This window comes from Lepisosteus oculatus, chromosome 3 (assembly GCF_040954835.1).
Source record: "Lepisosteus oculatus isolate fLepOcu1 chromosome 3, fLepOcu1.hap2, whole genome shotgun sequence".
Taxonomy (NCBI): Eukaryota; Metazoa; Chordata; class Actinopteri; order Semionotiformes; family Lepisosteidae; genus Lepisosteus; species Lepisosteus oculatus.
The window spans coordinates 62,164,941-62,192,933 of NC_090698.1; the positions used below are offsets into that span (position 1 = coordinate 62,164,941).

General features: G+C 37.3%; 2 protein-coding genes across 2 annotated transcripts; one reads left to right on the plus strand and one right to left on the minus strand.

Annotated features, from left to right (window-relative positions):
- Nucleotides 1-46: 46 nt before the first annotated feature.
- Nucleotides 47-27,901, plus strand: LOC102684701 (cell division cycle protein 20 homolog B). The gene is made up of 13 exons (XM_015361178.2): nucleotides 47-266; nucleotides 434-505; nucleotides 8,818-9,046; nucleotides 9,803-9,900; nucleotides 12,931-13,009; nucleotides 17,211-17,324; nucleotides 18,207-18,403; nucleotides 18,559-18,653; nucleotides 20,991-21,216; nucleotides 21,638-21,763; nucleotides 22,076-22,193; nucleotides 25,651-25,814; nucleotides 26,129-27,901. The coding sequence occupies exons 1-12, from the start codon at nucleotides 204-206 to the stop codon at nucleotides 25,764-25,766; spliced, it is 1,533 nt and encodes a 510-aa protein (XP_015216664.2). The 5' UTR covers nucleotides 47-203; the 3' UTR covers nucleotides 25,767-25,814; nucleotides 26,129-27,901.
- gpx8 (glutathione peroxidase 8 (putative)) lies at nucleotides 3,691-7,765 on the minus strand. The gene is made up of 3 exons (XM_006626566.3): nucleotides 7,488-7,765; nucleotides 6,700-6,961; nucleotides 3,691-5,635 (listed from the first exon to the last, which is right to left on the minus strand). The coding sequence occupies exons 1-3, from the start codon at nucleotides 7,692-7,694 to the stop codon at nucleotides 5,472-5,474; spliced, it is 633 nt and encodes a 210-aa protein (XP_006626629.1). The 5' UTR covers nucleotides 7,695-7,765; the 3' UTR covers nucleotides 3,691-5,471.
- Nucleotides 27,902-27,993: the final 92 nt, after the last annotated feature.

A 27,993-nucleotide genomic window follows, 5' to 3' on the forward strand; every position in this document is an offset into this window, starting at 1 on the left:
TGAAGAGGTACGACAGTATGTAGTTTTCACATAGGTGAGAGGGACAGCAGAGACCACGACGAAGTATTTAGAAGAAAAGTACGTCCGTGTAAAGATAACGTGTTCTTAAAAAGTATATACATACTTTTATTTTAAAAATCCGTTCATATTCTTGAAAATATAGTACTTTTTAAACACGATTACAGTTTTAGCTCTGTTTAAAAATGGAATGGAAGCTGGAGAGAATTTCCCGTTTTAAGATCAAAACGGATGACACCATTGTATGGGTAAGATGTAAATTGATTTCTGGTATAGTATACATAAAATACAACAAGAGCGACACAATTTCTCTTGTAAACTCTTGTTCTCTTGCAAACAACTTTTTTGGCAACATAATTTGTATTGTATCCAACCTACTCCTTCTCAGCGAAACGTGTTATTTGTGTTTACACAGGAAACGATTATGAAAACGTTTGCTAAAGATTTCATAAAGACCAAGAGACACTATCCTCTCAAGATTGGAAAGGTAAGAGTTTACCCGAATGTTTAAAATTTAAGCTAACATTATGTGGCTGTTATGTTTGAAGAGAATGCTATTTATATTCTGTTCCATGGCATGTGAGTAGAACATTGAAATGATCTTTTCTGTCATGTCATACAAAAGGGAATAAAGCTGGCGGTTTATTTTGACCATATTATCAGCAAAGAGATATTCGTTAATGATGAGCACAGAATTTTAATTTTCACTTGTGTGATCGACAGAGACACTTGGACTAATACATCATGCATGTACTTTGTTGGAGTAAACAATTATTCTGACAGCACTGGAATGACCATTCAAATTCCATGTGAATTTCTAAATTATGACCTTGGACAAAACAGGTTGGTCTACACTGGTATAACAGGATGTTTCCAATACAGTAAAAACAGTTCCTGGTAGGTGTAACATTTTTGAGCCTTTGTCCTGCATTGCTCTCTGGACTGTATCAGTGTGGCAGTGTACTGCTGCTGGCTGTTGTGTTTTTGACAGCTATTGGCTACACTCCACCCTGCTGCAATCAATACCACCGCTCAACCCATGTTCACATTTGTAGCTTTTCCCTCAAGTTATATGTCAGTGCTTATTAGTTGTACCCAGATTGACACTTGTATGGTGCCAAAGCCTGCATCTGTAAACCACATTTAAAAAAGTGGCAGTGAGTATGAGAAATGTCTTTGAGGAATAGAGAAGTGGCATTCTATAGAATGTGAGCAGTACAGATATATTTTTGTCTAGGAAGTATAATACTGGTCAGCAGATATGTTAATTTAGGAAAAAGAAGAAGGGCACTAAGGGTACTAAGATGCATGAAAAATGGAGGTCCAACACATCGGAAGCTGGAAAAATCATAACACTCGCGTCAGTCTGAAAATGTCACGTCCAGTTCCTTCTTCTTCAGGAGTGCCTGTGTCAGGCAGGCAGTGTACTGTTAGCTGGCTGCTGTGTCTGTCGGAAGCAGCCGCTACTACTTTGCCACCTGCTGCAGAGCAAACGAGTCATCAGAGCACGCTGAAGTGTGATCCTTCTGAAGACCTGTGTGCAGGTCAGAAGGCAGTGTAGCGTTAGCTGGTTGTAAACCTGTTACCAGCTCACAATTCAACTGCTGTCTCACCGCGCATTTGGAAGCAACCAGTTCAACGGCCAGAGGAACAAATCTTACCAGTGACCGTGAGTGGCTGGGAGGCAGTGAAATGTTAGCTGGTTTAATTGATTTCACCAGCTTACTTTTTTACTGCCCTCTTGCTGCCCATACTCCAATCATTATGGTTTTGAAAAGTACTCAGAAAACATGCAAACTCACGTATTACATTTGACCACAGATTAACATATAAATAACCGAATCAATGGACAAAAACAGACTTTGTGAAAAACCTCTCATTTAGTTAAATATCATAAGTAACGTTTTGTCATAGAGAACTTTAGTATAACTTGCCTGTAAGTTTTCTTTTACTACATTTGTCTTATTCTTAGATATAAGTCTGCAGAAAGCTCTGCAGTGAGATGTATTCATGCCACTGCTTTACTGGGATTTTCTGTACATTGCATCTGTACACTAACATAATATTGTCATGTGAGAGAAGATGCCGATAGTAGTAGTACAGACATGTGCTTTAAATCTTCAGTAAAGACAGCAACAAACGTGTGTGATGATTAGGCAGTGTATCAATAGCTGGCTGTGACATACAAAACAGCAGCTATGTGCACTTCCACATCAGTACATGCCATGCACGTTTTATTAAAAATTACAGAAAAATGCTTTTACGAAACTTTATCATCACAAAACATCAGTTTAATTAGTAGCTAGATGTATTTTTTATTGGTGTGTGCTCTTTCACAAATTCAAATTCAACAATCTGACATTAAGGTCTTCATTCAATAGTACAGTATGTCTTGCCGAGGGCAATGCAGTAAATTGTGACTTCTAATTGGGGAGACACAAGTATGATATTGTATGACTCATAAAAAATCCGAGGCTCATGTAGTAATTGAACGTTCTGAGTGTGCAAGTTGAACCCTGTCGTCTGGCCAGGCTGCACAATTATCCAACAGTGAACGAGGATTGAGACAGAGCACGGTGGACCGAGAACTGTCAAGGCTGGATGGGCTTTTCTTGCACATAATATCATTTTCCTGCTGTCCAACCCCTGGAGCACGCTGGCCACCAGAGAGCCAGCATTGCTCCATCGGTTAACGTCACCTCTGCTGCCAATTACTTTGGAGCTGCAGAATTTCACGTGCAGAGCAACTAGGACAGGACATGTCACATTATGCGCAAAATCTTGTTCTTCCTGGGGGGTGGGGGTGGGTAGTGATGAGCCAAGATGACTAACAATTTGGTGATTCCAGTCTAGGAAGGTTATTCCTGACATAAGTGATGCATTAATATTACATAATATTAGTATTACTATGTTAAGTTACTTAAAAATTATTCTACTGTATATGACCTTTGATGTACTGTAGATACTGTACAGTATGGACTAGGCAACAATTTTGAGTGTTATACAGATATCCTTTCTCTGTGTTTGGTTAATTCTGTTTATGAAATGCTGTAGCTGTTATTTCTATTACACTTAATTAAAGCTTCAAGGAACAGGATTCTTCTGATTTGGCAAATAGGAGGCATTCATAATCTGATGTATGAGTTCTATGTGTTTATTTGCAAAGTTCTGATAGAAATTTGTGAAAAACAAGAATGACAGCATTATGAACATAAAAAAGGTTGCAGAAATAGGAGGCAATTCAGACATTTAGCCCACTGCTTTGCTGGTAGATCCTGGGAATTAATCCACTTATTTGCTAATTCTTGCAAAAGATCAGTAGCCTTATTAAGGCTATTGAGAAACTAAAGGTAGATTATCTGTGTCAGACAGGAAAATATTCAGATCTGCTCCAAGAGCTTAGAAACTATTCTACACGAAACAAATTGTTGGTTCTTCTGTCTTGTTTGATGGCCGGTAGCTTATTGATCTGAAAATGTCATACATCCGTTTCTTGAAAGATACCAGGAAATCTGCTTCAATATCATGGCTGTGAAGTTTAATCTAGGTCCCATAAACTTTATGTTTGAACAGATTAAACAGACGTCTTTTCTCAGTCTTGATGCGCAAATCCTCTTGTGTTATCAGATCAATATTTGATTACTGATAACAAATAATCAATAATTTTCAAACTAGTGGAATGATATTTAATAGGTAACAACAGAGTGCTCCTAACAGTACTATTTTCTAATGGTCTCCATGGATTATATGTATTGAAAAATACAATGAGCAAAACAATTATGATTGTTTTTGTTTCAATTCACATCCTCTGGAATTTTAATTAATCAATTGGGGAACAATTTTAGCAACAGGTAAAGTGTTTGACACTTTAATAATAGACATTACAATGTACTCCAGCAAAATAACCAAAGAGGTAAATGCCCTACAGTCTTTGGTTTTACTCAATGCAGATGTTATCTGTTTATGAATAGCTCTCTTTATCTCTCTAGTCTCAGATGATAAAAACATAAGTAGCTGCATTTTCACTAGAAGTAGTTTACCCCTTTAGTACTTGAAATGTTTTTTTTTCACATAATATATTTGGGTTTCCTGAAGCTTATCATGTATAAATTCAATCTAGTGTGATAAAACAAAACATCCCAATGATTTTTCCTTCATCTGTCCAATTAATCCAAAAACTGCAAAACCTAAACACTAAGCACAGAGTTTCATCACCAACACAAATTGATAACTATGATAATGTCAGCAGTCTCCTTTTGTTAAAGGTGACAAAAACTGTAAGAGTGACTTGAGTTCTAATTTTAACACTCAATTTACCTGAAATTTTACAGTTCCCGAATACTGCAGTGCATAACTGCATATCAACTATAATTTCATGTATGAATCACTCTTTACAGCGATTCTCTTAGTTGTATTTACTGTTACAAGGCCCTCCATTCATGTCCCTGAGGGGCACAATGAAGCATGTTTTAGAGCTCCACATTTTAATACCAAAGAAATTAAATCTGCCCTGATTTACCCAACAATATCTACATCTTATGAATAACCCAAACATAAGTATTGTTCAAAGTATTGATACATATTTCATTAAGTGAAAGGCTTAATTGGCTTTCAAATTAGAATTGCTACATAACTTAACAATGCAAAACATTAAACATGAATCCTTTGGTTTCTTCCCCAAAAATGAATTAACCACATTTTATAGAACCAAATAAAACATCAGACTTTTTGATGAGCCTTAAAAGATTTCAATCGAACTATACTGTTCAAATTACAGTATAACCTTTTCTTTCACTTTTAATAACAAGGAGGAACAAATCTCTAGTAAATAAAAATCAATCACTTTCAATCCCACCAATAACACACATCATTGGAATCTTAGTTCACACCTATATTTTAACTCTACTTAAAATGTACAATTTAGCAAAACTGCAAATACAAAAATGGCATTTATAATTAACACAGTGGTTTGCAGAACAATGAAAATATCTCAATAATGACACTTTTTACAATTTTATAGAAAAAGACTACTTTGGTCACTGTGATCCCAAGCACATCTTCAGTTTACCTGTAATTTCTCACACAACCACACAAGTCACACAACCACACATGAGACACACTCTCCACTGAATTTTTAACTCACATTTCCAAAGTGTAAATTAACACTTTCTATTGAAAACATTTCATTTCAGGTATAAGCACAAGGTGGGCCACCACAACTGGTCAGAATTGTGAACAGAGATAACCTGGACCAGATATCCAAAGAATCGTTTGTGAGAATGTACATATGTTGCTTTCGGAAATATTCCATATGCCACAAAACATTTCCATATGCGTCTCGATTAAAAAATGAAATGTACAACTCATCTTGGCAAACAGAGTGAAGGAAAAGGCCTTCTGCGATGCAGTGAATAAGGCACACAAAGTTCTTCTTTGGATGCCGTGTTAAACCTTTAAAGCTCTACCCTCTTCTTCAGGATGATCTCTCTCACTAAAGCTGCAGCCTCTTGTTTGATGTTCTCTATGGGTTCTTCAGGCTTCCAGTACTTCACCACATGTCCATCCGGGTTAATGAGAAACTTCCAGAAGTTCCACTTTGGAAGCTTTTGTACCGAGTCTGTTGAAAAAAAAAGATAATACTTTGAATCTTTCTTATGTTTTTCGATCATATCTGAATAATGTAGGAGTATCAAAAATGAACCTGAAGATAAAAACAAAATACATTTTTTGGATCATTGGTCTAAAACCCAAAACAAAATTCAATTGTACAGTAGTGATGTGGCACATAGGGATTTTTCTAAGATAAGGCCTTAGAGTTAAAAGAATAGATCGTTTAAGACCAGAAAGATCAATTATTAGGCAATAGTTTGGTACCCTGTTGTTGGCGTTCAATTAGATGCATTTGTTGATATTTTTCTTGTAATAATTACTAGTTGTATACTCTTTTACAGTCCAAGTTCACACAGCAAATCTCTGTTCTGGTGTACTGGCTATGGCAGTGTTGCAATAGCCTTAAAGAACCTGAACTGTACACACAATTGCTAAAAAGACAACTCTGTTAACTCGATGACAAGATATAGCTGAATACCATATATTCTATTTCATATCGGCAGTGCGAAAACCCCAGTCTTGGAGGGCCAGGGAGTTTCTGCTTTTGTTACAATTAGAGCCCTTACCTAAATGAAACCTTTCCTTGTTCTTAAGAACCTGAATATTTAAAGAGACCACAAAACCTGCTCGAGTTTGTATGTATGGATTGTGTATTCCATTTATATATTAAGTCAGACATTCAATAAATTGCAAGTTATTAAAGCATGCTTTGTGAGTAATGACTAACTCTAGCAAACCTTTGATGGAGTCCTAAGGAGAGTTCGGGAGGGATGAGAGCAGCCAGCCAACTCAAGTTTCCGCACCCAACGAACTGTAACTAATCCTTACGTAATTTCTCAGATTCTCATATATATACCCCATCTCACCCTTTGCAAATACACCTTGATCGCCTTTTCACCGGACATGGGGGTCCTAGACTTCCTGTCCTGTAGCCGGGAGGTTGGCCCTCACTTAAGCGAGTTAAACCAGGTTCAACAAGCTCAATAAATCGATTATACTTTCACACAATCTTTGGCTGCCCTCATAGATACCTCGTGAAGTATAATAATAATAATCAATAATTCACCCTACCTGTAATGTATTTGAAAGCAGGGTCAGCTTCTGAACCCATTATCTTAATCTTGCCGAAAATGGGGAAAGTGACGCCGTAATTTGCTTTTGCAAAAGCTTCGATATCCCGGTTTGACCCGGGCTCGGTGTCTCCAAACTGACCGCAGGGAAAGGCCAGGACGTTGAAGTGAGAGGTCCCCAGCTCTCGGTGTATTTCTTGAAGGGCTTTGTAGTTCCGCTCCGTGTGTTCGCAGTGACTCGCCACGTTTACAACTAGTGATGCCTGCAAAAGCAGCAGACAGTACTTTGCTTTGACAAATACAGAAGGCTGACTTAAAATGCTACTAAGGCAAGAGAGATACGCAAAACCTCAGACTGCCCTATTGTTATTTAAATAGCACAGTTATAGGCACAGTGAACTCTGCCCCAATGTAGTAATATTATTGCTGGCGCCTGTTGATTAATAATATTACATCATGATTATGCTGTAAAACAAATTAATTGACTGGCAATCAATTAATGTATCGATCATTCTTTACTTCATGAGAATCGTACTGTAACTGTGCAACAACATAAAAGATTCAAAACAGAAAAATATAGTGATTCTAATTGCATACATTTAAAAAACGAAAGTGATTATCTCTAGGAAACTGGAAATTTCTCCGTTACAAAGGTTTGGCATTATCCAAAATAATGAAAAATACTCGAAATTATTGCCTAAATAGACAGTCAAAGTTATATTAAAATGTCCCATTTATGAAATTACACGGAATTACACTACAAAACGAATTGCATATTTTGCAGCTTACTTTTCCTCTGTACTTCTCCAAAGAAACGGTTCTTCCTCTCAGATCCCGTACTTCTAAAGAGTAAAAATCTTTATTTTTTCGGGGTTTGAAAAGTTTGTTCTGCAATAAAAATAAACCCGCCGTGCATATCGTCATCGTAAATAAAACAAGAAACATTCTTGCTTTTGGAACCGAACTTTTTAAAGGATAAGATGACAGGGTATCCATTTTGGTGCAAGACACGTCTAAATGTCGAGGAGGAATGCAAGGAGGAGCTGTGCTGCCTGGCTCAACAGCAACAGAGCTGGAAGATGCATCAGATTACACGGAAGTTTAAGATGAACAGGCTACTAAATAAGAGAAGGATTCGCCTCCTGTGGCCTGTATTGTAATTTTCATCCATGGACCTACACATTAATGGCATAAAATCCATTCAGCAAAGAAATGCGCCCAATGTTTTTGTAACAGACTTGTCGATAACTACTATTTAACTCTTGATTTCGCTAGTGGGTGAAGTAGCACTATATATCACAGAGTACTCAGTTTCAGACTCTAACCTAGTGGGATAAGAGTCTAAGAAAGCATATACTGTATATACAGGCCAGACGCATAAACAATTCTAATGTTCTACTGTTGTGAATATTTTATAGCCCAACAACTGCAGATGTTAATTCCAATGTAGAACTGTGTAACGAACGTAATACTATGCGTAATTTTGTGCAAAAGAAGCAGCGTTTTTTAACTTAGTTTACCCACGCAGATGGGATACAATCTTTGAGCAATGTTAGCAACAGAAACTGAAATGATCAGCACGGTTAACCGTTGTTGTTTTACCGAGCACCTTGGATTGATTGTATGGATCTAGTGTTTCCAAATATCTGAGACAGAAAGCGAACTGAGGCGATAGAACCCTTTTAGGGCACCGTGATCACAGAATGGTGTGTTTGAAGTGTACTTTGAGACGCTGCAGCTTGAGACCAAATCAAAGGTTTGCAATTTCGGGATAGCAAACTTTGAAGAATGAGACAGAGCTGAAGAGAAGTAAAGGTTTATTCCATGCTGAAAAGAGAAGAGAAACACAACGTTTCGGCTGTGGAGCCTTCTTCGGGTGTGAGAAAGAGAGAAAAATCCTCTCGTTTCCCTTATTTTCTCTTTATATAGTTAAATCACATGATTTAATAACCCCCATGAACGCTGACACCTACAGTACATAGCTTCAAGGCAAGTAAAAACAACCAATGAACATATTTTCTACAGTATTAAGAAATTCTACCATTACAAATTATACCAAACAGTGCAGTATTACATTTTCGGTACAGTTATTAAAATGTATCTTTTCTTTCCTTTTTAGACCACCGGTGGCACTAAAACATCATACACCAGATTTAAAAGCAGAATTGTCAAAAAACTACGCCGCGGCTACCCCATTGCGAGTAGCCCTGTCACCACGGGGTGGCAGCATTCCTACACTGTAGACGACGACACCGTTTGTCAAAGGCTGTCTCTGGACCTCTCTCCAGAAGGAAGCTCAAAGTCTCAGCTCACCCTGGTGGACTCCGAGCCGACTATAATACGTCAAGGTGCCTTTTAGATATTTTTTTTCAAAATAGGTGACTAAAATAAATGTCCAGTTTTTATTTTATTGTAAACTATTTTGACTTTCTGGAAAGCTTACGTTTCTACATTGTAGATCTACATTGTAGATACAAGGCTTTACATGGCTTGGCACCTCAATACCTGTCTGAACTTTTATCGCCCTACTCCCCACCTCGCAACCTCCGCTCTTCAAATTCTGCCCTCCTTACTGTCCCCCAAGCCCGTCTACATTGTATGGGCGACAGGGCCTTCTCCTGCTATGCCCCCAAGCTCTGGAACTCTTTACCCAAGGATATTAGAGAGTCACCTTCTCTAAACTCCTTCAAATCCAGACTCAAAACTTTCTTCTTCAGTAAAGCCTTTACTTAACTGGTCCCATTCTTCACCCCTCTGCTCTTCTTAATACCATCTTCCACGGTCTCCTCTATTGTTATTGTTGTATTGTTGTAACTATAATTATGTCCTGTCTTGTGAAATTTTCTTATTTATTGTTGTAGTCTTCTTATTTATTGTTATTGTCATCCTGTAAAGCGCTTTGAGAAGCCACCTTTAAAGGCGCTATATAAAATAAAGTTTATTATTATTATTATTATTATTATTATAGATCTGCCCTGCATTGTGGGTCCCATTCAGACGTGCTTTAAATAACGTTTCACGTATCCCAAACATACAGCATGAATATGGTAGGACTTGTGTTTGCAAAAGTGATAGTTACTCACATGTGTATTTTGTCCTCGTAGAGTCCACGCCTCAAATTGAGGATAATAATGTAAGGGAGTCTGACAACAGTTTGGGCAAGGACCCTTCAAAGACCACCTCTACACCTCTTAAGAAACAGGTATGTTAGTGCTAATTGTGGTTTGTTTAGGAAAATCAAAATAAACATCTTTTGTCTGAAATCGATTAATTCTTTTATAAAGGATATCTTGTGACTGCAATACCTGTCCCGAGGTTTTGAAAAGTTAATATAAAAAGTGTCATTGTGGAGGCGCTGAACATACAATCTTACTTCACATGTAGAACTTCCAGATTTCAACATATGCTTAAGTGGTCAAATAAAAGTATTCCCGGTATTTAAAAATTGATGCATTTAGTGTGACCCATAAAACCTGCTGGGGCAGAGCATACAATAGCTGACTTACACCCACGAGGCTGTGACATCAAATCCCTCCCTTAGACGATTAATACTTTAAAATCAGCTATAGAGTTAAAAGCCTAAGTATTGGGACATTGAAATTAAATTTTTGCTTTCTATCAATGAAGTTTGTATTTTTGATCAAATGATTAATATGAGGCAAAAGTATAGAATTACTACTGTTGTGTCTGGGTATTGTTTTGCATATATGTTTAACCATCTTAGGACAATATCATCCGTTTTCAATCCCCCCCTACCATTTCACGTGAGCATAAATAATGGGACAAACGGCTGTCAGGAATGGTAGAGTAAAAAGACCCCGTGCAGGGCTAAAAGGGGAGTAGCAAAGCCCCAAAACAATCAGGCATAAATTTCAAACCAAAAAACGAGCAAAAAAAAAAAGCCCCCAAACCGTAGAGAGCAGTAGAACGAAGCAAACAAACCCGAAGACGTAAAGCGAGAGCGAGAGCGAGAAACCAGGAAACAGACAAAGGTCAATAATAATCGGGGGGAAAAAAAGAGAAGAGTGTTGAAGAAATACGTACACTACTGAAGCCCAGGGAGACTAACCACACTAGCGAACGAGGAAAAGGGGAACTAAACTAGTGAATGCAGGGAAAAGTGATAGGCTAACCACTGACGGCGTGAGCGTTTGTGAAAGCGGGTTCGCGTGGATATGCGTGCGTGTAGAATGCGTTACACAGGCGCTTTTGATTGCTCAGGTATTTCATGTTGCATTTATTGTGAGACGATACAAGAGTTGTGTATGTAAAGGCATAAACTAAGATGAAGACTACAAAGTTGTCTATGATGGAAAAGCAAAACATTGTTAAGATGAGAACAAAGAAGATTACAATTTGTAGCATTGCAGAAAAGCTGGATCAACAACATGAAATGTCTTTTAAAAAAGAAACCACTGAAGGAGTATAAAAATGAGCGAAGACCAGGTCATCCAAGAAAGACAACAAGGTGATGACAGGAAAAACCAATAGAACTGTGCAGTTAAACTCTAAAATAACAGCCAAAGAAATTGTAGATAATCTGCAGAGTACAGGTAAAAGTCTTAGTTCCCTGTGTACTACACTGAAAGATGCAAGCCTCTCTTCAGCACTAAAAACAGAAACAGCAGACTTGAATTTACAAAGAATTATAAAGATGAAGCACAACAGTTCTGCAACAGAGTTTTTTGACAGACAAGAATAAGAGAAGCCTTTATTGAAGTCACAGAAAGGTAAAAGTATGGATTAAGAAAGGAACTGCTAATGACTGCAGGCACACAGCCTCACCTGTGCAGGTAGATTTAATTGTTTCAGTATGTAAAGCACCCTCTGGAACTGGCTCACTGGTCTTTTGATGTAAGTGATAATGACCGGCACAGAATTCTGAAGTGTAAAGACACATCTTGTCTGCCCATGACCATTAAAAAGTCTCCCAACTCCAGACAAAGAATTCAACCTGCAGCAAAACAAGGACCTAAAACATACTGCATGCTTAATCAAGGAGTTTAATAGGAAGAAGAAGTGGAAACCTTTTAACTGGCCAAGGCATCTTGGAGTTGAAGCAGTCAGTGCATGTAAGGCATACAGTATGTGACCAGATACATTAGTTTAATTTACTTTATTTCTCCCAAACCTATTGCTGACCTGAAACCCAGGAGGGGAAGAACTTTTTTTTTGTTTGAACATGGTTTAACATGTATGTACAAGAATATCCAGGAATAAATTGATATTCTGTACTTTTGCCTCGTATATATTCTTTCATATGAAAGATAAATTTCAATAGTATAAGACAAATATGCCACATTTCACTTCACTTTCCCAATACCTAAGGCTTTTTTCATGTATTACAGATAAACCAGTGCCTCTCAGTTCCGTTACTGCCGCTAGAGGCCGCTACCAATCCAAACTTGAGTTCATTTTAACCGGTAAAAAAAACAAAAACGGATAATTTATGATCAAGTGTACCGTTTTTTAAAAATTCATAATGTGAAATTAGAATTTTATATCCCCCTTATGGAATTAAAGAAGTGTAGCATGCTGGTCAAATGCGTGCGTAGCACAGTTCACCTGGGTCAATGCAGGGAGCATTATATTAAGACTGATAATACTACAATACAAAACTTGAATAGACGTCTTTACGTCCAGGGTGTATTCTGCTTTGCTTTCTGTTGCTTGCCAGGATAGTCTCCCGCACCCCCCACGACCCTGTATCGGATAAAGCAGTTAATAAATGGATGGATAAAGAATCATAGTAGGAAAGGTAGGTCCCTTTTCAGGCCATAAAGGCCCATGGGGGAATAGGGGGTAAGGGTTTTTCTCAACCATCCAACACTGGAAGTGGAGGTGATGTGGTCAGCATCACGCTCCAGCCGGCCTTACCCCCGGTACTCACTTGGAAAGCAGGCTGAGTGGACCTGGGAGCTGTCTGGAAGGAATTAGAGCAAGCTCCGTCACTTGCCCCTACCTGGGATTGAGTCCAGGACCTTCCAGTCAGGAGCTAGACACCCTTGCCATCTGAGCTATCACGGCTCCAGAGAATCAGAGAATCATAGTATAGTAAATTATTGGTTCATTTTAATTGTTGTTCAATACAGGTCACAATAGGAGGCTGAACTTTGTAGCACTGCTCTGCAAATTTATTTTATCTGTTATCCGTTGACTGAGAAAATAATTTAGCATGCTGTTAATACTGGATTTGCTGCTAATACTGGATTTTGTGTTTGTTTCCCTACAGGACTACTTGTTGAACAGCTGTCCTGAGAAGAAAACCGATCTAGAAAAAACTACAAGAATGTGTGTAAACTTTATTAAAGGTTTGTGACTTGGGTTGTGGGAAAAGAAAATGATGGCTGACATCTTCAGATCATTTAGCTACTACCAAGCCAGCCAGATGAAATGAATGGGTCCTCCTGTTTGTAAAATATTTTGTTTTGTAGAGTTTAAATTAACATTAATTGTAATTACTCAAATTAAAAAAAGAAAGGTATACTTAACCAATATTAGTGATGCTTCTTTTAAAAGTTACTGCAGTATTTGAAACTTCTTTCTGAGAGTTACCCTCTTACCCTTCATCATCACCACAAAGTTTTGAGAACAAAATAAATGCCCGTTTAGCCCATCTTGCTTGAAAGATTTAGATAAAATACAGGTGGTGGAGTTGATATTCGTTTGATGCCTTTAAATTGCTTCTCAGAAGAAGATATCAGCCTAATAGTACAACATATGAAAGTGAAATTGCCAAAGCCCTTAGCTTTTATCATGTATTCCTTATAGTTACTTCTAGTTCCATTCATTAAGTCTGTCTTGGGGCAGAAGCTGTGCACTCTGGGAAGCTTGTGTGTGACAGTGTTCCATACTACAGGATTCATTCCTCATAATGGGAAGTGGATGAGGCATTTCTCAGCCTGTCCTTAATAAATGTAAATAAAATTGTACTTAGATCCATTTTCTAACCTCTGTATCCAATGAAGGGTTGTGGAGGAGCCAGATCCTATATCCTGGCGAGTAGCGGGCGCAAGGCAGTATACACTCTGGACAGGACACTAGTCGATGGCAAGGCAAATACAGATACAGATGCACACACTCACACCAGGGACAGTTTACCTACAAGCGAGTATGTCTTTGGATTGTGGGAGGAAACTGGAGCACCAGGTAAAGACCCATGCAAACACAGGTAGAATATGCATACTCCACCCAGGTGTGGAATTGAACCCAGGGCCCCAGCACAGTAAGGCAAGAATGATAACCACTTCCCCTACCACGCCACCCAAAATTGTACTGTTATTTATTAGTTTCTCAACGAGCTGGTATTGTGTCAAACTGACTTTATGACTAGTGCTTATGTTATTGTTGAGGTGCACTAGCGTTTAGGGTTCAGGAGTAATCACTGGAAGGTGGTGGGTGTTAATTCCAGGTGAGGCATTTCTGTTAGAGCCTTAAGTAAGCCACGCCACCTAATGGTTTTCGAATGGGTGCAACTGTATTTTGCTTTGTATGAAAGCATCAGTCAAATAGTCTTCATTTTTGTTTTGTCATACAGTAAATTAATATTAAACATGAAGCCCTAGTGTGGCAAAATGATTTTCAAATTCGTGAAAAAGTTTTTTAAAGTTGCAAGATCCATGTTTTTTCCCCAAAAAATGTAGGTGATTTTTTAACAAGAAAAAAATTAAAGCTTGTAGTATACATCACATGGAATATAGAACCTACTTCTACATCTGATAATCAGTATGAAAAATGCGGGGGGGGGGGGTTATAAACTATTAATATAATTTGTTTCCAATCTTCATCCCGGTTTGTGTTTGGAGAGCTGCCATAGCTACTGTAGCTTGTGGTTGCAGGGTTCTCTCATCTTTAGTTATATGTGCTGTATTTTCCAGGTTCTGACATATTAAAAATTAATATTTCTTGCTTAATGTATTTTTTTATAACTTGCTTGTTATATATATATATTATATGCATATATGCATTATGACATACTGTATACATTAGATATACATTTAGCTTTTTATATGGATTTTGTATTTTGAGAATTGATGTTTCAATATATTAGAAGTTAGTTTATGTACGTTATTTAGATGTAGGTTGAAGAGTTGTTTTTTAATTAATAACCTCATCCTTTGTGTGCCTACAGGCAGCCAGTGAAATATGTTTGTAGGTCAAGTGTCTTCTGATTTGCCAGCAATCATGGAAAGTAGTTGTATGGGTGTGTGTGTAGAGAGTGAGAGACATTATCAGGCAAGAAATAATCTAAAAATGGACCAGAAAAACTAGAATAGAGCATTGAGGTAAAACTGGTGTATCATGACATGAATAGAAATAACTGTTGTATCATAAAATGTAAAGCCACAATGATGCAATTAAATAACTGCACTTAGTTTCAAAATGTTGCTGTAACTTATAGCACTGCAACCGTGAGACGCAGATTAGCAGGACAAACAGCTCGCAACAGGACATGACATTTCCTGTGGTATTTAAGGGGTCTGGTGTTTGATGTTAAAATAAAACCAAAGCAGGAGATGTGTACAGAATAAAGACCCCTTGAGAACATTTTTCAAAGACGTTTGGGTTAACCGCACCTCGATTCATCTCGAAAGTCAGCCTTTGTGCAGAAGGAGGGTGATGCTTTTTTCTTTCCATTGCTACCAGCTGATTTCAGTTTAAGGCATTCTTATTTCCAGTCGGTGTAAAACAAAATGACTAATTTAGAAGTATGTAGTGCTTGAAATTTCAGGGTGGAGAGTCTAATAATATTGACTGATATAGCTCACATTCACATTAATTGTTATAGAGAAAGTTTAAATATAGAAATTCTTACACTTGACTTAATCAATATAACAAATAATCAAAGTTCTTAAAACTTCTCTGACAGTCATGAATGATTTTGAAGATTGCTAAGTGGTTTCTTTTTTGTAGCTTACTTTAAGTAAGCTACTTAAAAGCTACTACTTACTCGGTAGAGTAATACACAAAAGACAGACTTAGAAAATAAAAACGAAACATTACATATGAGACAAACAATTGTTAAGGGAGTTGATACTGGTTTCTGCACAAGAAAAGACATTTTACTAGGGTCTTCTGTCTAGATCTTTTGCTTAAATGGGAGGTGTGTTTGCCTGAATCAGATGCTTGGTGGATTTTAATCAGAAACAAATGTTCTCTCACCTATAAAAACACAACTCTCTGTTCCTAAAATTACTGAGTTTGGACTTCAGTACCCTTGTGCAGTTCCTGCCTTTTCACTTCTGGAAAGAGAGATGGGGAGGGACATGCAATTATAAATGCATATAAAATGGATCTCCTTGGGTGTCCGATGCTCCACTTCTGCCTTATTGACAGTTTCCAGCTGGTTTCTGAGATCACACAAAAGCAATGGTCTTAATCAGGGTGTTTTCTATTCTGCATAGTTCTGCAACCTTACTGGAGTCACTGATCACATTTTCTGTCTGTCACTCATGGCTTCTGAGCTGTGTTTCCAGTGTCTGACCCTGGACAAGAACAATCAGAAGAATTTTAAATTGCTAGGTCATAAGGTCTAGAAAGTATACTAAAATAAAGTGTAACATAATAAATTACAAGTATAAAAGGAGAGGACAAAATTGTACCTGCGAGAGGGATGAAAAACTTTTTTTTTTAATATGAAAAAGTGAAAAGAATGTTTTAATGAACAACAGCATTTATAGCCAATGTGAAGAAACTGGTAACTGAAGGACAGGTCTGGCCAGGCACAGGGGCAGGGGTTTCAAAACGTCTTCACCCAATCAGGGTCGGGGCCCAAGAGTCATATAGCTGACTGCCCACATTGGACATGTGACCATCATGATACAGCAGTTAAAGTCACATTTGGTTAAATAATGAGGACCAGGGATCAAACACAGTGGGGATATCTTAGAATAGCCAATTATACCTAACTTTCATGTCCTTACGAGTCGGAAGGAGAAAACCCACACAAATACAGGCTGAACAAGCCAAGCTCCACGCAGAAGGAGCTCCAGCTCAGGGTCAAACCCAGGCCTCGCTACATGTGAGCAAGCAGTGCTACTTACTTTTTTGTTTTCCAGATTGAATGAGCTCATTGTGTGATGGCCTCGTGAGTATATTTATGTGTAAAGAGTCTGGCACAGACCTTTTTAATTATATACATTATATACAGTACCTTTAAGTTATTTCTTTTAATAAGCATTTAAATAAATTAACTGAAATGTTAATCATTTCAGCACACTCCCCTACTAATAACATTTGAACACATTTTTCCTTACTTTATAGGCACTTCACATGACACCCAACTCTAACTGTCTCCTTCATTTGTATATGACGTTCTAAGTAAAATGTGTGAATGGAAAAACTAAACGTGCAGAGGACCACAGGGACTCTACCCAAGCACAACTGTGGACTTAGATGACAAATTAATTCCAAAGCTACTGTCATTCAACTGCCATCCAAAATCAGTCTTTTAAAACATGTGCACATACTTGTCATTTTGTTTGAACAGTATACAAATACATATCATTACAGGCTCAAGCAACAGCCTGGGGCCCTTCTCCATTAAGACCAGCCCTTACAGAAGTAGCTGTGCCCTCTTAGAGTTGGACTTGCAGCTAAACATCAGCGGACTCAGGAATGATTACTGTAAGATGTGCAAACACCTCATGGAGAATTAACTCCGCGGTTTTTTATGTTTGTGCTTTTTGTTAAGAAATGTTCCCTTTGTCTTAGACCAGATCACCTCATGCAAAGATAATTGATATTGATTTTCCTCCTTATCATGCTATATACTTTGGAGTGCCTGTCTGGCACACTCTGGGTGCCTTTCACATCTTCAAGATCGACTTCACCACGGTCAGAAATATATTAAAGATTTTTTAAATAAATATTTGTATACTCTTCTCCTGATCTGCACCAATCTACAACTTTATCAATGATTTGTTTTTGTCATTTGCTGGAATCTTTGCTTGAAATTCACTACCTGATTGAGGGACCTTATAGAGATGGGTATACTTATTCTGAAATCATGTGAACCACTATTATTGCGCACAGAAAGAAGCCATTCAGGTAACTGTGTAATTTGTCAAAGTCATTTTGTGCAATTTTCCAAAACAAAACAGAGGAAGTGAATACTTATGCAGTTTTTTTTTTCATTTGACTTCTTTTATTCATAAAACTGTTCAGGTTGAACATTTATGAATAATTAAAATACAGTATCTCCTTTAAAAACCTAAAGGGACCCAATAGTTTTGCAGTGTACTCTACGTTTCTCAGGTAAAGTGCAAAGTATATTAACTGTTCCATTACTGTTGTGGTCATGAAATGTTCTACATGACATAGGTAAAAGAAATAAGGTCAGCAGCAGAGAAAGGTCAGAGAATCAAGGTCTTACTAAATATCTGATCACCATAATTTATGGTCTGAAGTGTCTCTGCATGTGGTTTCAGACTGGAAATAAAACATTTTCGCTTGAGTCACTTTTATCAAGCCATAATAATATCGTTCATCAATGTGATTATTTTACAGACTTAAACCTGCTTGACTGGAATTCTGCAAACCTGATTGCACTGGCTTTGGATTCTACAACTTATATATGGAATGCTGAAACCCACATGTTGGAAGGCAGTATCCATTTGAAACCAGGCACAAGCTATATTTCTTCGGTTTCCTGGGTTGAAGATGGCAATTTCCTTGCAATTGGTACAAGTGATGGTGCTGTTCAGGTGAAAAAAGTACACAACAATAATAAGAATTCTGCCCTGAGATGGGCTGCCCTTAAAAATTTATATTACTTTTAGTGTTAAGGGGTATTTCTAAATTTGGCTAAGAATATTTATCTGCAAGTTTTAAAAGATAATTATTGCTTGTTTATTTTTAGATATGGGACGTAGAAAGGAAAAAAAGATTGAGGAACATGACTGGACACCTTTCAGTAGTGGGTGCTTTGAGCTGGAATAACCACATTCTCAGCAGGTAATTATTTGAATGTTTCACATTGTTATGTGCAGCCTTGACACTCTCAAGAGATGTGCTTCATGTTACACTGTAGTTATGTGCTTTATCCTGAATGAACTCTGCTGGGTACTGTACATCCTACCCATTAGGTGCAGACAATGGTTTTTACAGAACGTTCATTTCCCAAACCTCTGTGGGGATTCATTGAGGCCTTATGCAATCATACTAGTAGTACATCACTGGTAATAGTCCTTTGTGTTGGTTAACCATCTATTGGCTTCCTGCAGTTTTATCATAAAGTGTCAACCCTAGGCCATCTACTTTTTGGAAGAATTTAAAACACTTTATCAAGATTTTGTCTAATTCTCTTTGAGATCCTGCCTATTCTTGAGGTGTTCTGATTAATTTAATTTAATTCCACTTGTGATCTGTAGGCTGAACAGATATTAATCTGGAGCTTGACTTTGCCAGTGTAAGATTTTCCACTGCGATGACCAAAACTGAATACATTTCTTAGTAAGGTCTTATTAATCATGAGCAGAAATTCCCTTGATTTGAAATATGCAGTATATATTTTACTATATACCCAAATATTTTTATTCCTTTTTCATTTGCCATCTGTAAATCCAATCGGTGAGTTTATGAGAGACTGTGTCATTCCTTTGCTGTTTTTCTGTACTTCCCAATCCCCCTATTTTTGTAGCATCTGTAAATTGAACTAACATCCTAACTAAACCAAAATCTAAATCATTTTTATATATCAGGGAGAGTTATGGACCTAAAGCAGATCCCTGTGGTACACCACTGCTTCAATCTGCCCAGTTAGATGCAATGTCCCATGCTGTTTCCTGTGCATTAACCAATTTTTGATAATGTCAAGCATACATTATCTTGTATTGTTATAGCTTTTAATTTGATTTTTTGAGTGACCTTATCGAAATCTTTCTGGAAATCTAAATATATCATATTGTATGCTTTAATGAGTCAACTTTCCTTAGTGCTTGTATGGGTAATTATAGATTATTCCACAACCTTTCCTTCCAAGATGCCCATTACCTGTCTCTTATGTATTCTTTTAGTTTAGCTCTATCATTTACATAACTTTAGCAATAGCTTTTTCTAACAGAAGATAGTTTTTCTATAGTTTCCATGTGCAAAATAATGATTTTTTATTAACTGACTTTATGTTTGCAGTTCTCTAATCTGTGGGATCGGTTCCCATCTTGAGTGAAAGTTGAAATGTCGTAACTAGGGCTAACATCCCACATGTCCAACTGAATAAATCATCCTCACCCCTGTAAATCCCAAGTGTAAGTTATTTATAGAATTGCCTAATACTGATGGTGATCCCTCTGTAACACAGGGCATATTATTGTAGTCTATTCTAAAAGTATGTATGAAATATTCATTTATTTCTTTTTCACTCTTTTTCCTATATTCACTATTTCTTTTTCATCCTCTTTCATTATTATTGTCTCAGAACCTATTTATTTCAGGTTTTACAACTATGTTACTGTTAGAGAATATTTCCTGTCCATCTGTTTGGCAATATTATCACCTGCCTATAGGTTGGTATATTTGTTTCCTACTTTAAGTTACAAATTCTAGATTATTCATTTAAGCATGGGGATGGGAATGGTAGCACAGTGGTTAGCATTGCTGGCTTGTAACACTGGGGCCCTGGGTTCAGCTCTAGACCTGGGATGCTATTTGCATGGAGTTGGTATTTTCTTCTTGTGTTCACATTTTCCCCCAGGTGCTTCAATTTCCTCCAACTGTCCAAAGCCATGCTGGCAGGTTAATTGGCTTCTGGGAAAATTGTCCCTGGTATGTGTGTGTGTCTGTGTTTGAGTCTCTCAGCCCTGCAACAGACTGGTGTCCCATCCAGAGTGTACCCTGCCTTGTGTCCAATGGCCCTAAATTAGTTAAAGCAGTTAGAAAATTGGTGGATGGATAAACACAGCGGTATCACTAAAAATGTCAGAAATGGTGTCCTTATAGTTCAGGTGGGTAGCTGCGTCAGCATGCGTAGGCTGCAAAGGAACAAGTAATAGGTTTATTCCATGCTGAAAAAAAAAGAAAGAAAACACAATGTTTTGGCCTTCTTCAGGTGTGATCCCATGGTGTCTTTATATGTTATCACCATGTTTTAGTGTGGTTTACTATAGTATTTGGTATAGATGAGGTAACTTTTACTCTTTTAAATTACTGTTACTTTTAGTTCTAGGTGATATAGCAATAATCCTCAAAAAGTTTTAAGCAGTGCTGACTGGATGGCGTTCATCTAATAGTAAAGAAATTTAATTTTTTAAATTTTGAGAATGTTGCTTAGACCGATTGCTTCTTTTCCTGCAGCGGTTCACTTTTAGGGTTAATCTGTCACCATGATGTCAGAATAGCCCACCACCATGTGGGCACTTTGAGACATAGGAAGGGTATTTGTAGTTTGAAATGGTCTCCTGGCGGTGCCCACCTCGCTAGTGGGTCAACAGACGGCATCCTGAGTATCTGGCCGAATGACCCAGGAGTGACAGTGACCCAGCAGCCCGTCCAGTCGATGTCCCATCCCACAGCTGTAAAGGTAAAGCCTGATGGACAGTAGGTTTTCCATTATGTACAACATTTTAAGAAGAGACACACAATAGTAATGGAATATCAGCAACAGTAAAGCTTACAACGTTATATATTAATTAATTATGGAAAGTGAATATTTTCTAAATCCATAAATAATTACAGTTGTGTAATCTATTTAAACAGACTTATGATTCAGTGCTGTAAACTATTGAAGCAGACTTCCAGCTCAATGCAGAGTTAAAAAAACATACACTAAACCCCTACATGTTAAAATAATCAATAACACATTGAAAAGTAAGGAATATAGGTGACAATGTGTTGCCATATAAGCCACAGAAAGAAGTGAGGATCTCACAACTCTGGTTTGCTATTGTGAAACTGAAATCCATCCTAAAGCACTGGGCATTTATGGTCTTTATTGTTTATAGGCCATGGCGTGGTGTCCGTGGAAGACTGGAGTCGTGGCTGTTGGCGGGGGGATGAAAGATGGAGTTTTAAGAATCTGGGAAACACATACAGGAAACTGCATCAAGTCCAGTCCCACTGACTCACAGGCAAGGGCTGATATTGACTTCATACTTCATAGTTTTCCGGATTCTGATAGGCTGTTTTTGTTGCTTTGGGGCTTTTTCCAACATCTATAAGTATGCAATGTTAAAATCTTCCTTCCTGAACACTTAAACTTTTTAAAGTTTCAGGACAGTTTTCTTTTAAACTCTAACATTGTGAATCACAGAGGACATCTTGGACAGAAGCACAATTTTCATACCTGACTATTTTACTAATCAAACATATTTTAAAACACTCATACTGTGGTTCAGGTTGTCTAATGATCACTTATCTAAGTTCCTCTTGTTCTCTTCCAGGTTTGCTCATTACTCTGGGTCCCCCAAACAAAGGAAATTGTAATAGGACATGGTCTCCCTCAGAACCAAATAAGCATTTGGGACTTTCCATCCATTACTAAAAAGGCTGAGATGCATGGTAGGTCTTAAATTAATGGAAATTTTGTTTACGTACTTTCTCATGGACAGGAGTAATGCCATAATGGTAATTAGGGCAATTTGTGATTTATTCGGTGAATCTTCAAGGGCAAATCTCCATTTGCATGAAAGCAGGCTTGCCTTAATAGAAAGCCTGAAGAGAGGGAACCTAGATTTTTAGAAACGGTTACACTATTGGAAAGCTGATAAATATCTATGAAAAAGCAAGGGGTTAAATGCATATATTACAGAACTTCATACATTTCTGCACATAGGAAGTAAGAGATGAAAACTGGACAATGACACAAACTTGTGCTTATAGGATCTTTAGGGTGTTTGAAAAATAAATTGAAAGTGAAAGTTTTGTTTGCAGTTTAAAACAGTGAAGGTGAAAGCAACATTATTTGAATACATAGTTTCAAATGCTTTGACTTTTGTCCTATAGAAAGTTTCAGACACATACCCTGCTTTGAATAAGTTTCTTGTCAGAGCAAACCTTTCATTAATCGTGTTTGGAGGTTTTTTAAACCTTTAGTATTGAAATACATAATATATACTGTAGATCACAATAAACAAAAACTGAAATTAAGCTACCCCAACAATTTTATTTAAACTGCTCTTCTTTACCCTTACGCCCATACGAGCTATGTCCTGACAGACACAGTATTCATGTCACAGTGTTCTTGTCTTTCTGTGGTGTGACATATTTTTAAGTGGTACATTGGTCTTCAGTTTCCTCACCAATTTGATGTGTGAGACACTTGCACAACTGTCTTTTGCAAAGCAAGACGTTACATTGGAAGAGCTGATATTTCTGTCCTGTGCACAAGGTGGGTTTTATGTTAGAGTACTAGTCAAAAACCACTGTTTACATCTCATCTCCTATCTACACAAAATGTCAAGACATATTTCATTATTATATATTTGTTGAAATGGATGACATTTGAAATTTTTCAAATGTTGACCTTCCCAATGGCACGCTTTTCAGATCACCACAGTGATTTCATCTCACATAATTGTAAATTCCCACAGAAGAACTGTTTTTACAAAAATACACTGCAAGGCTATTCTTATTACAAATTATTTATAAGTGATTAAAATATTTACCATGTATACCTATGTGGCTAAATATCTACAAGGTAATGGGTTAGTGTTATCAACGCAGCTATGATAGTTAAAACATTTTAGAGCTTTTTAGAGTGAATTTTAGAGTGAATCAGCCAGTTCAAGTGTGCAATATTTATGATGAGAAACAAAAAGCAAACACCAAAAACAGTTATAAGTGACTGGAATAATATAGTGTCACTCTGTGCTGGGGTGACTAGCTGAGTTCAGTTGCTGTGTTGTCAAAGGGGTCAAATGTCTTATCAGTTCTGGTCCTCACAGTTTTCCTGGAATTACACATGTTTCAAATCACACATTGGATAAGAAAGTTAAACTACATTTCTATGAGTTATCCATCTGTTATTACATCTTATGCAATCTGGTAATAGGAGTTTTGAAACAAGCTGAATATGTAAACTAAGCAATTGAAAAGAAAAATGGAAATATATACTACTGTATATGCCCAGCAGCCATATCACCCTGCAACTCACGACTGGCAACCCACTGAAGCTCAGCAGGTGTGAGCCTGGTCAGTACCTGGATAAGAGACCTCCTGGAAAAACTGAGGGTGCTGTTGGAAGAGGTGTTAGTGGGGCCAGTAGGAGGCAGTCACCCTGCAGTCAGTGTGGGTCCTAATGCCCCAGTATTGTGACAGGGACACTAAACTGTAGAAAGGCGCTGTCTTTCAGATGAGACCTTAAACCGAGGTCCTGACTCTCTGTGGTCATTAAAAATTCCAGGGCTTTTCTCGAAAAGAGTAGGGGTGTAACCCTGGCGTCCTGGCCAAATTTCCAATATGAATTATCCAATATTATTAAACTAATATATTATTAAACTATATATTATTAAACTATTTAATATTAAATTATTATTATTTAATACATATTTTATAATATTTATTATATTATAATATATTATATTTTATATTATGGTATAATATTATTTTAATAATACTATTATAATAAATATTTATTATTAAACTATAAATTATTGAATATTCCAATATTTTAAAACAATAAAATGTGAAAACAGTGTAAGATTCTTCATACTTTTGCAACTCATTGTAGACTATCTAAATATACATAGTTAAGTCGTGAGTGTGACAGTAGACACTGAAACGTCAGTGAACTTACCTGGTGTAGCCCAAAAGATTTTTCAGAAGCTCCAAAAACGTCTTAAAGGGATTACCTGTTGAAAAGTATTGTTTCCACTATGGGCTTTGTTTCCAGCTCTGAGTCACAACCATTCTCATTAAAACACTACAAAAACCTTTGTGGATGTAATCTAAAGTACGATAAATGGAAATGACAGTAGGAGGGGCAGTAGTAATCAAGATTGCTGTGCATGACATCTCCATGCTGAAAATTAGTCATTTGAAGAAGACGGAAGTGAGTCCATTATCCTTAGGAATTAGAAGTGCTCACATGGCATTATTTCTGAAACAGGAATAATACTGGGGAACAAATAAGGTGATATTGATCCATAATGAGCCTTCGGGTGACCATGTTGCAGTGAGAGCTGATTGAGAGGTTTTCAAGAATTAGCTGGCAGTACATTTCGCAGTGGATGCACATCAATGTGCAGATTATTTCAAAAGCCAGTAAAAAACAGAAAAATGTTGTATAGGATTCAAAATGTAAAGTGAGGATTCAGCATGTAATAAAATTATAAGACCTCATAATTCAGAGATGGCTACTATTGACTGACTTTAGGCTGATATGATGACTACTGTCTGGTTATTTCTGCATCTGAGAACTGTTATGCAGGAACAGCACAGAAGACTCAAATTTCATTTCTGTGTTTGCTCATTTCAGTGGATCGAAATTTAATAACATGCAGCTGACTGTGTGTATTTTGCTGATCTCCAGAGGCCTCAGGGGTTTTCAGTTTCATCTTGGCCTCAGATTATATTCTCTCTGATCTATATAATCTTGTCTGTTGGATTAAAATAACTACAAAACATTTTTTCTTATTATTCCTAGACATTCCTAGACAGTAGGGATGCTTTCATGATTCTCACTATGAGCGTTTTTTCTTTACGGATATCCTCAAGCTAGATACATTTTCATGAACTCAGAAAGATGCAAAACGTACAATTCTATTTGACATATATACAGTAACCCATGCATTTTTTTTATTTATTTGCATGAAAGTTAGTATTTTCATTTTCTCTGCTTTAACAATTTTCAGTTTCCTAGGTTGGAACTTCATAAGCATTTAGTGCACAAACATTAGAACTGAGAGTGTAAAGTTCTGTCTGTCTTAAAGTTCTCCCTTTTAAGAAATAATGCTTTATTTTCTACATATTTTTTTTTCTTTTATTCTCGCCTGCATTAATTGACATTGTGGATCAGCACATAATGGAAGGGTTCTGAATTTAGCATTAAGCCCATGTGGAAGTAAGATTTTTTCCTCGGGATCAGATGGAATGGCTTGCATCTGGAGAAACAGAGGATCACAAGAGAAGTAAGGCAACAGCTGACAATGACCATGCTCTGCGTTCTTCGAAGGAAATCAGGTAAATTGGGCATAAAAACTCCTACATACAGTAGTTCTAGAGCAGAGAGTGGGATGTGTTTTCTATTTAAATTTGATTTTAAATACCAAAGCAAATCTTTATTCTTCATCAATCTGACATTTGTATATATGTTCAAATATGGACTCAGTCTGGACTCAGCTAACTGAGCACAGCCATGGCTGTGTGGACGTAAGTTGTCTAGAATATTCTTTTCCTGTGCAACAACAGTTGCAATTTTTTCAAAATACTATGACTCTACTGTATTATCAATAAGAGCTATGTTTTTCCTCATATCCACCCTTTTTTCCCTACAGGCACTGAAAAAAAGCAATCCTGATATATGCACATTTTGGAGGAAAGGGTGCAAAGTCTTCATCACCCCTGTACTGTTAAGAGGGTTGTAGTATGCTGACTGAGCAATGGCAATTCCAAATCACAAATATATTCTTAACATATGATAGTCATTCAAAATACTTCCAGAAGCGAGTTCTGAAGACATTATCTATTACTATCTTATATATTGTATACATTGCATAAATGGTGAACTTCTGAAACAATCCTCTTTCCTTGACAGAGATGACTCAATGTGCCACTTCATGCAGTATGCTTTTAAAATATTTTTGACAGAATGTTGAGTAACTGATGATTTATAATGGTGACTTAACATCTATAATCAAATGACTTTGACTCTTGGGCATTGAATGATCTAGTTAACCTGTTTAATTCCAAGCCTGGTGTAAACAAAGAAAGGAGCCAATATGTCCATGCTTATCAAGAGAACAATGCCTTCATACAATTGCTATATTGGAGTTTGTATCAACCCATACATTTTGTGACCTGTCAAAATGTTATAACCAAACAAATTCCATCAACAGTAGGCTACAATCTGAGAGTCCATAAGTCATGATGCATCATGACGCAGTATAAGGAATGCTGGGGATGTTAACACTTGATAATCTGGGCAGGAGTGTCTAGAATTTTATATTAAGTGGTGGCAACCTGAATGCATGGAGCCACACAGACCAAGTCTGGGGATTTCACTTGCTGCCCTGGTGTGACAACCGTCCAGCAGGGCAATGCACATCCTCACACGTGTGTAACAGTGGCTTGCTTGCGAGATGAGAACAGGACAGTTATATCATGGATGGCCTGCTCACCAGACTTGAGGCCCATTGAACATTTGCGATTTGCTTGGGGGGATGAGGAAACTAGGGCTCAGATACGAGGGAACAGAGGCACTGTATGCTTAACAAGATTTTACAAGGCAAATGTAAACAGCGTACTATTTCAATAATGGCCACACACTATTTAGCCAGCAGCTATATCACCCTGCAGTTCATGACTGGCAGCCCACTACAGCTAAGCAGCTGTGAGCCTGTCAGTACCTGGATGGGAGAGGTAAATTTATTGCTGGAAGAGGTGTTAGTGGGACCAGCAGGGGTGCTCACCCTGTGGTCTGTGTGGGTCCTATTGACCTGATATAGTGAGGGGACACTATACTGTAAAAAGGCACCGTCCTTTAAATGAAACAAAACCGGGATCCTGACTTTCCAGGGGTAGTGGTGTTAACGCATTGTCCTGGCCAAATTTCCCCTTGACATTTACCAGCCATGGCCTCCTAGTAATCTCCATCTACGTATTAGCTTCATCACTCTGTTGTGCTCCTCACTGATAGCTTATCTGTGGTATTGGCGCACTTTGGCTGCCCTCAGATTACCCGGGTAGGGCCACACATTTGTGGAGGGGAGTCCCCATTACCTGTAAAGAGCTTTGAGTGGAGATTCTGGAAAAGCTCTATATAAGAGTAAAGATTATTTATTATTTATTATCCTATGTCTTTCACAGCAAATACTCTGCTGATCAGTTTGATGTTGATCTGTTTAATAAATGTTCATATGTTTTGTCTATTTAATACAATTTTAGGAAACCTGCTGCAAAAACATTTTTATCAGTTTCTTGATGATGACAGTAAATTTGGTGTTCTTGATGTTCAGTATACTGTACATGTGGATTTAACAACAGATTTTCTTTCTTGTTTTTGTTCTGTAAATGTTATGAAAAAATATGTTTTAATTATCAGAAGGTGTTACTCATGTCTCTGCTACTGATTACAAAAAATAATTTCTATCATTTTTCTTTTAATTATATTAATATCATTATTAATTATAGATATTATTAT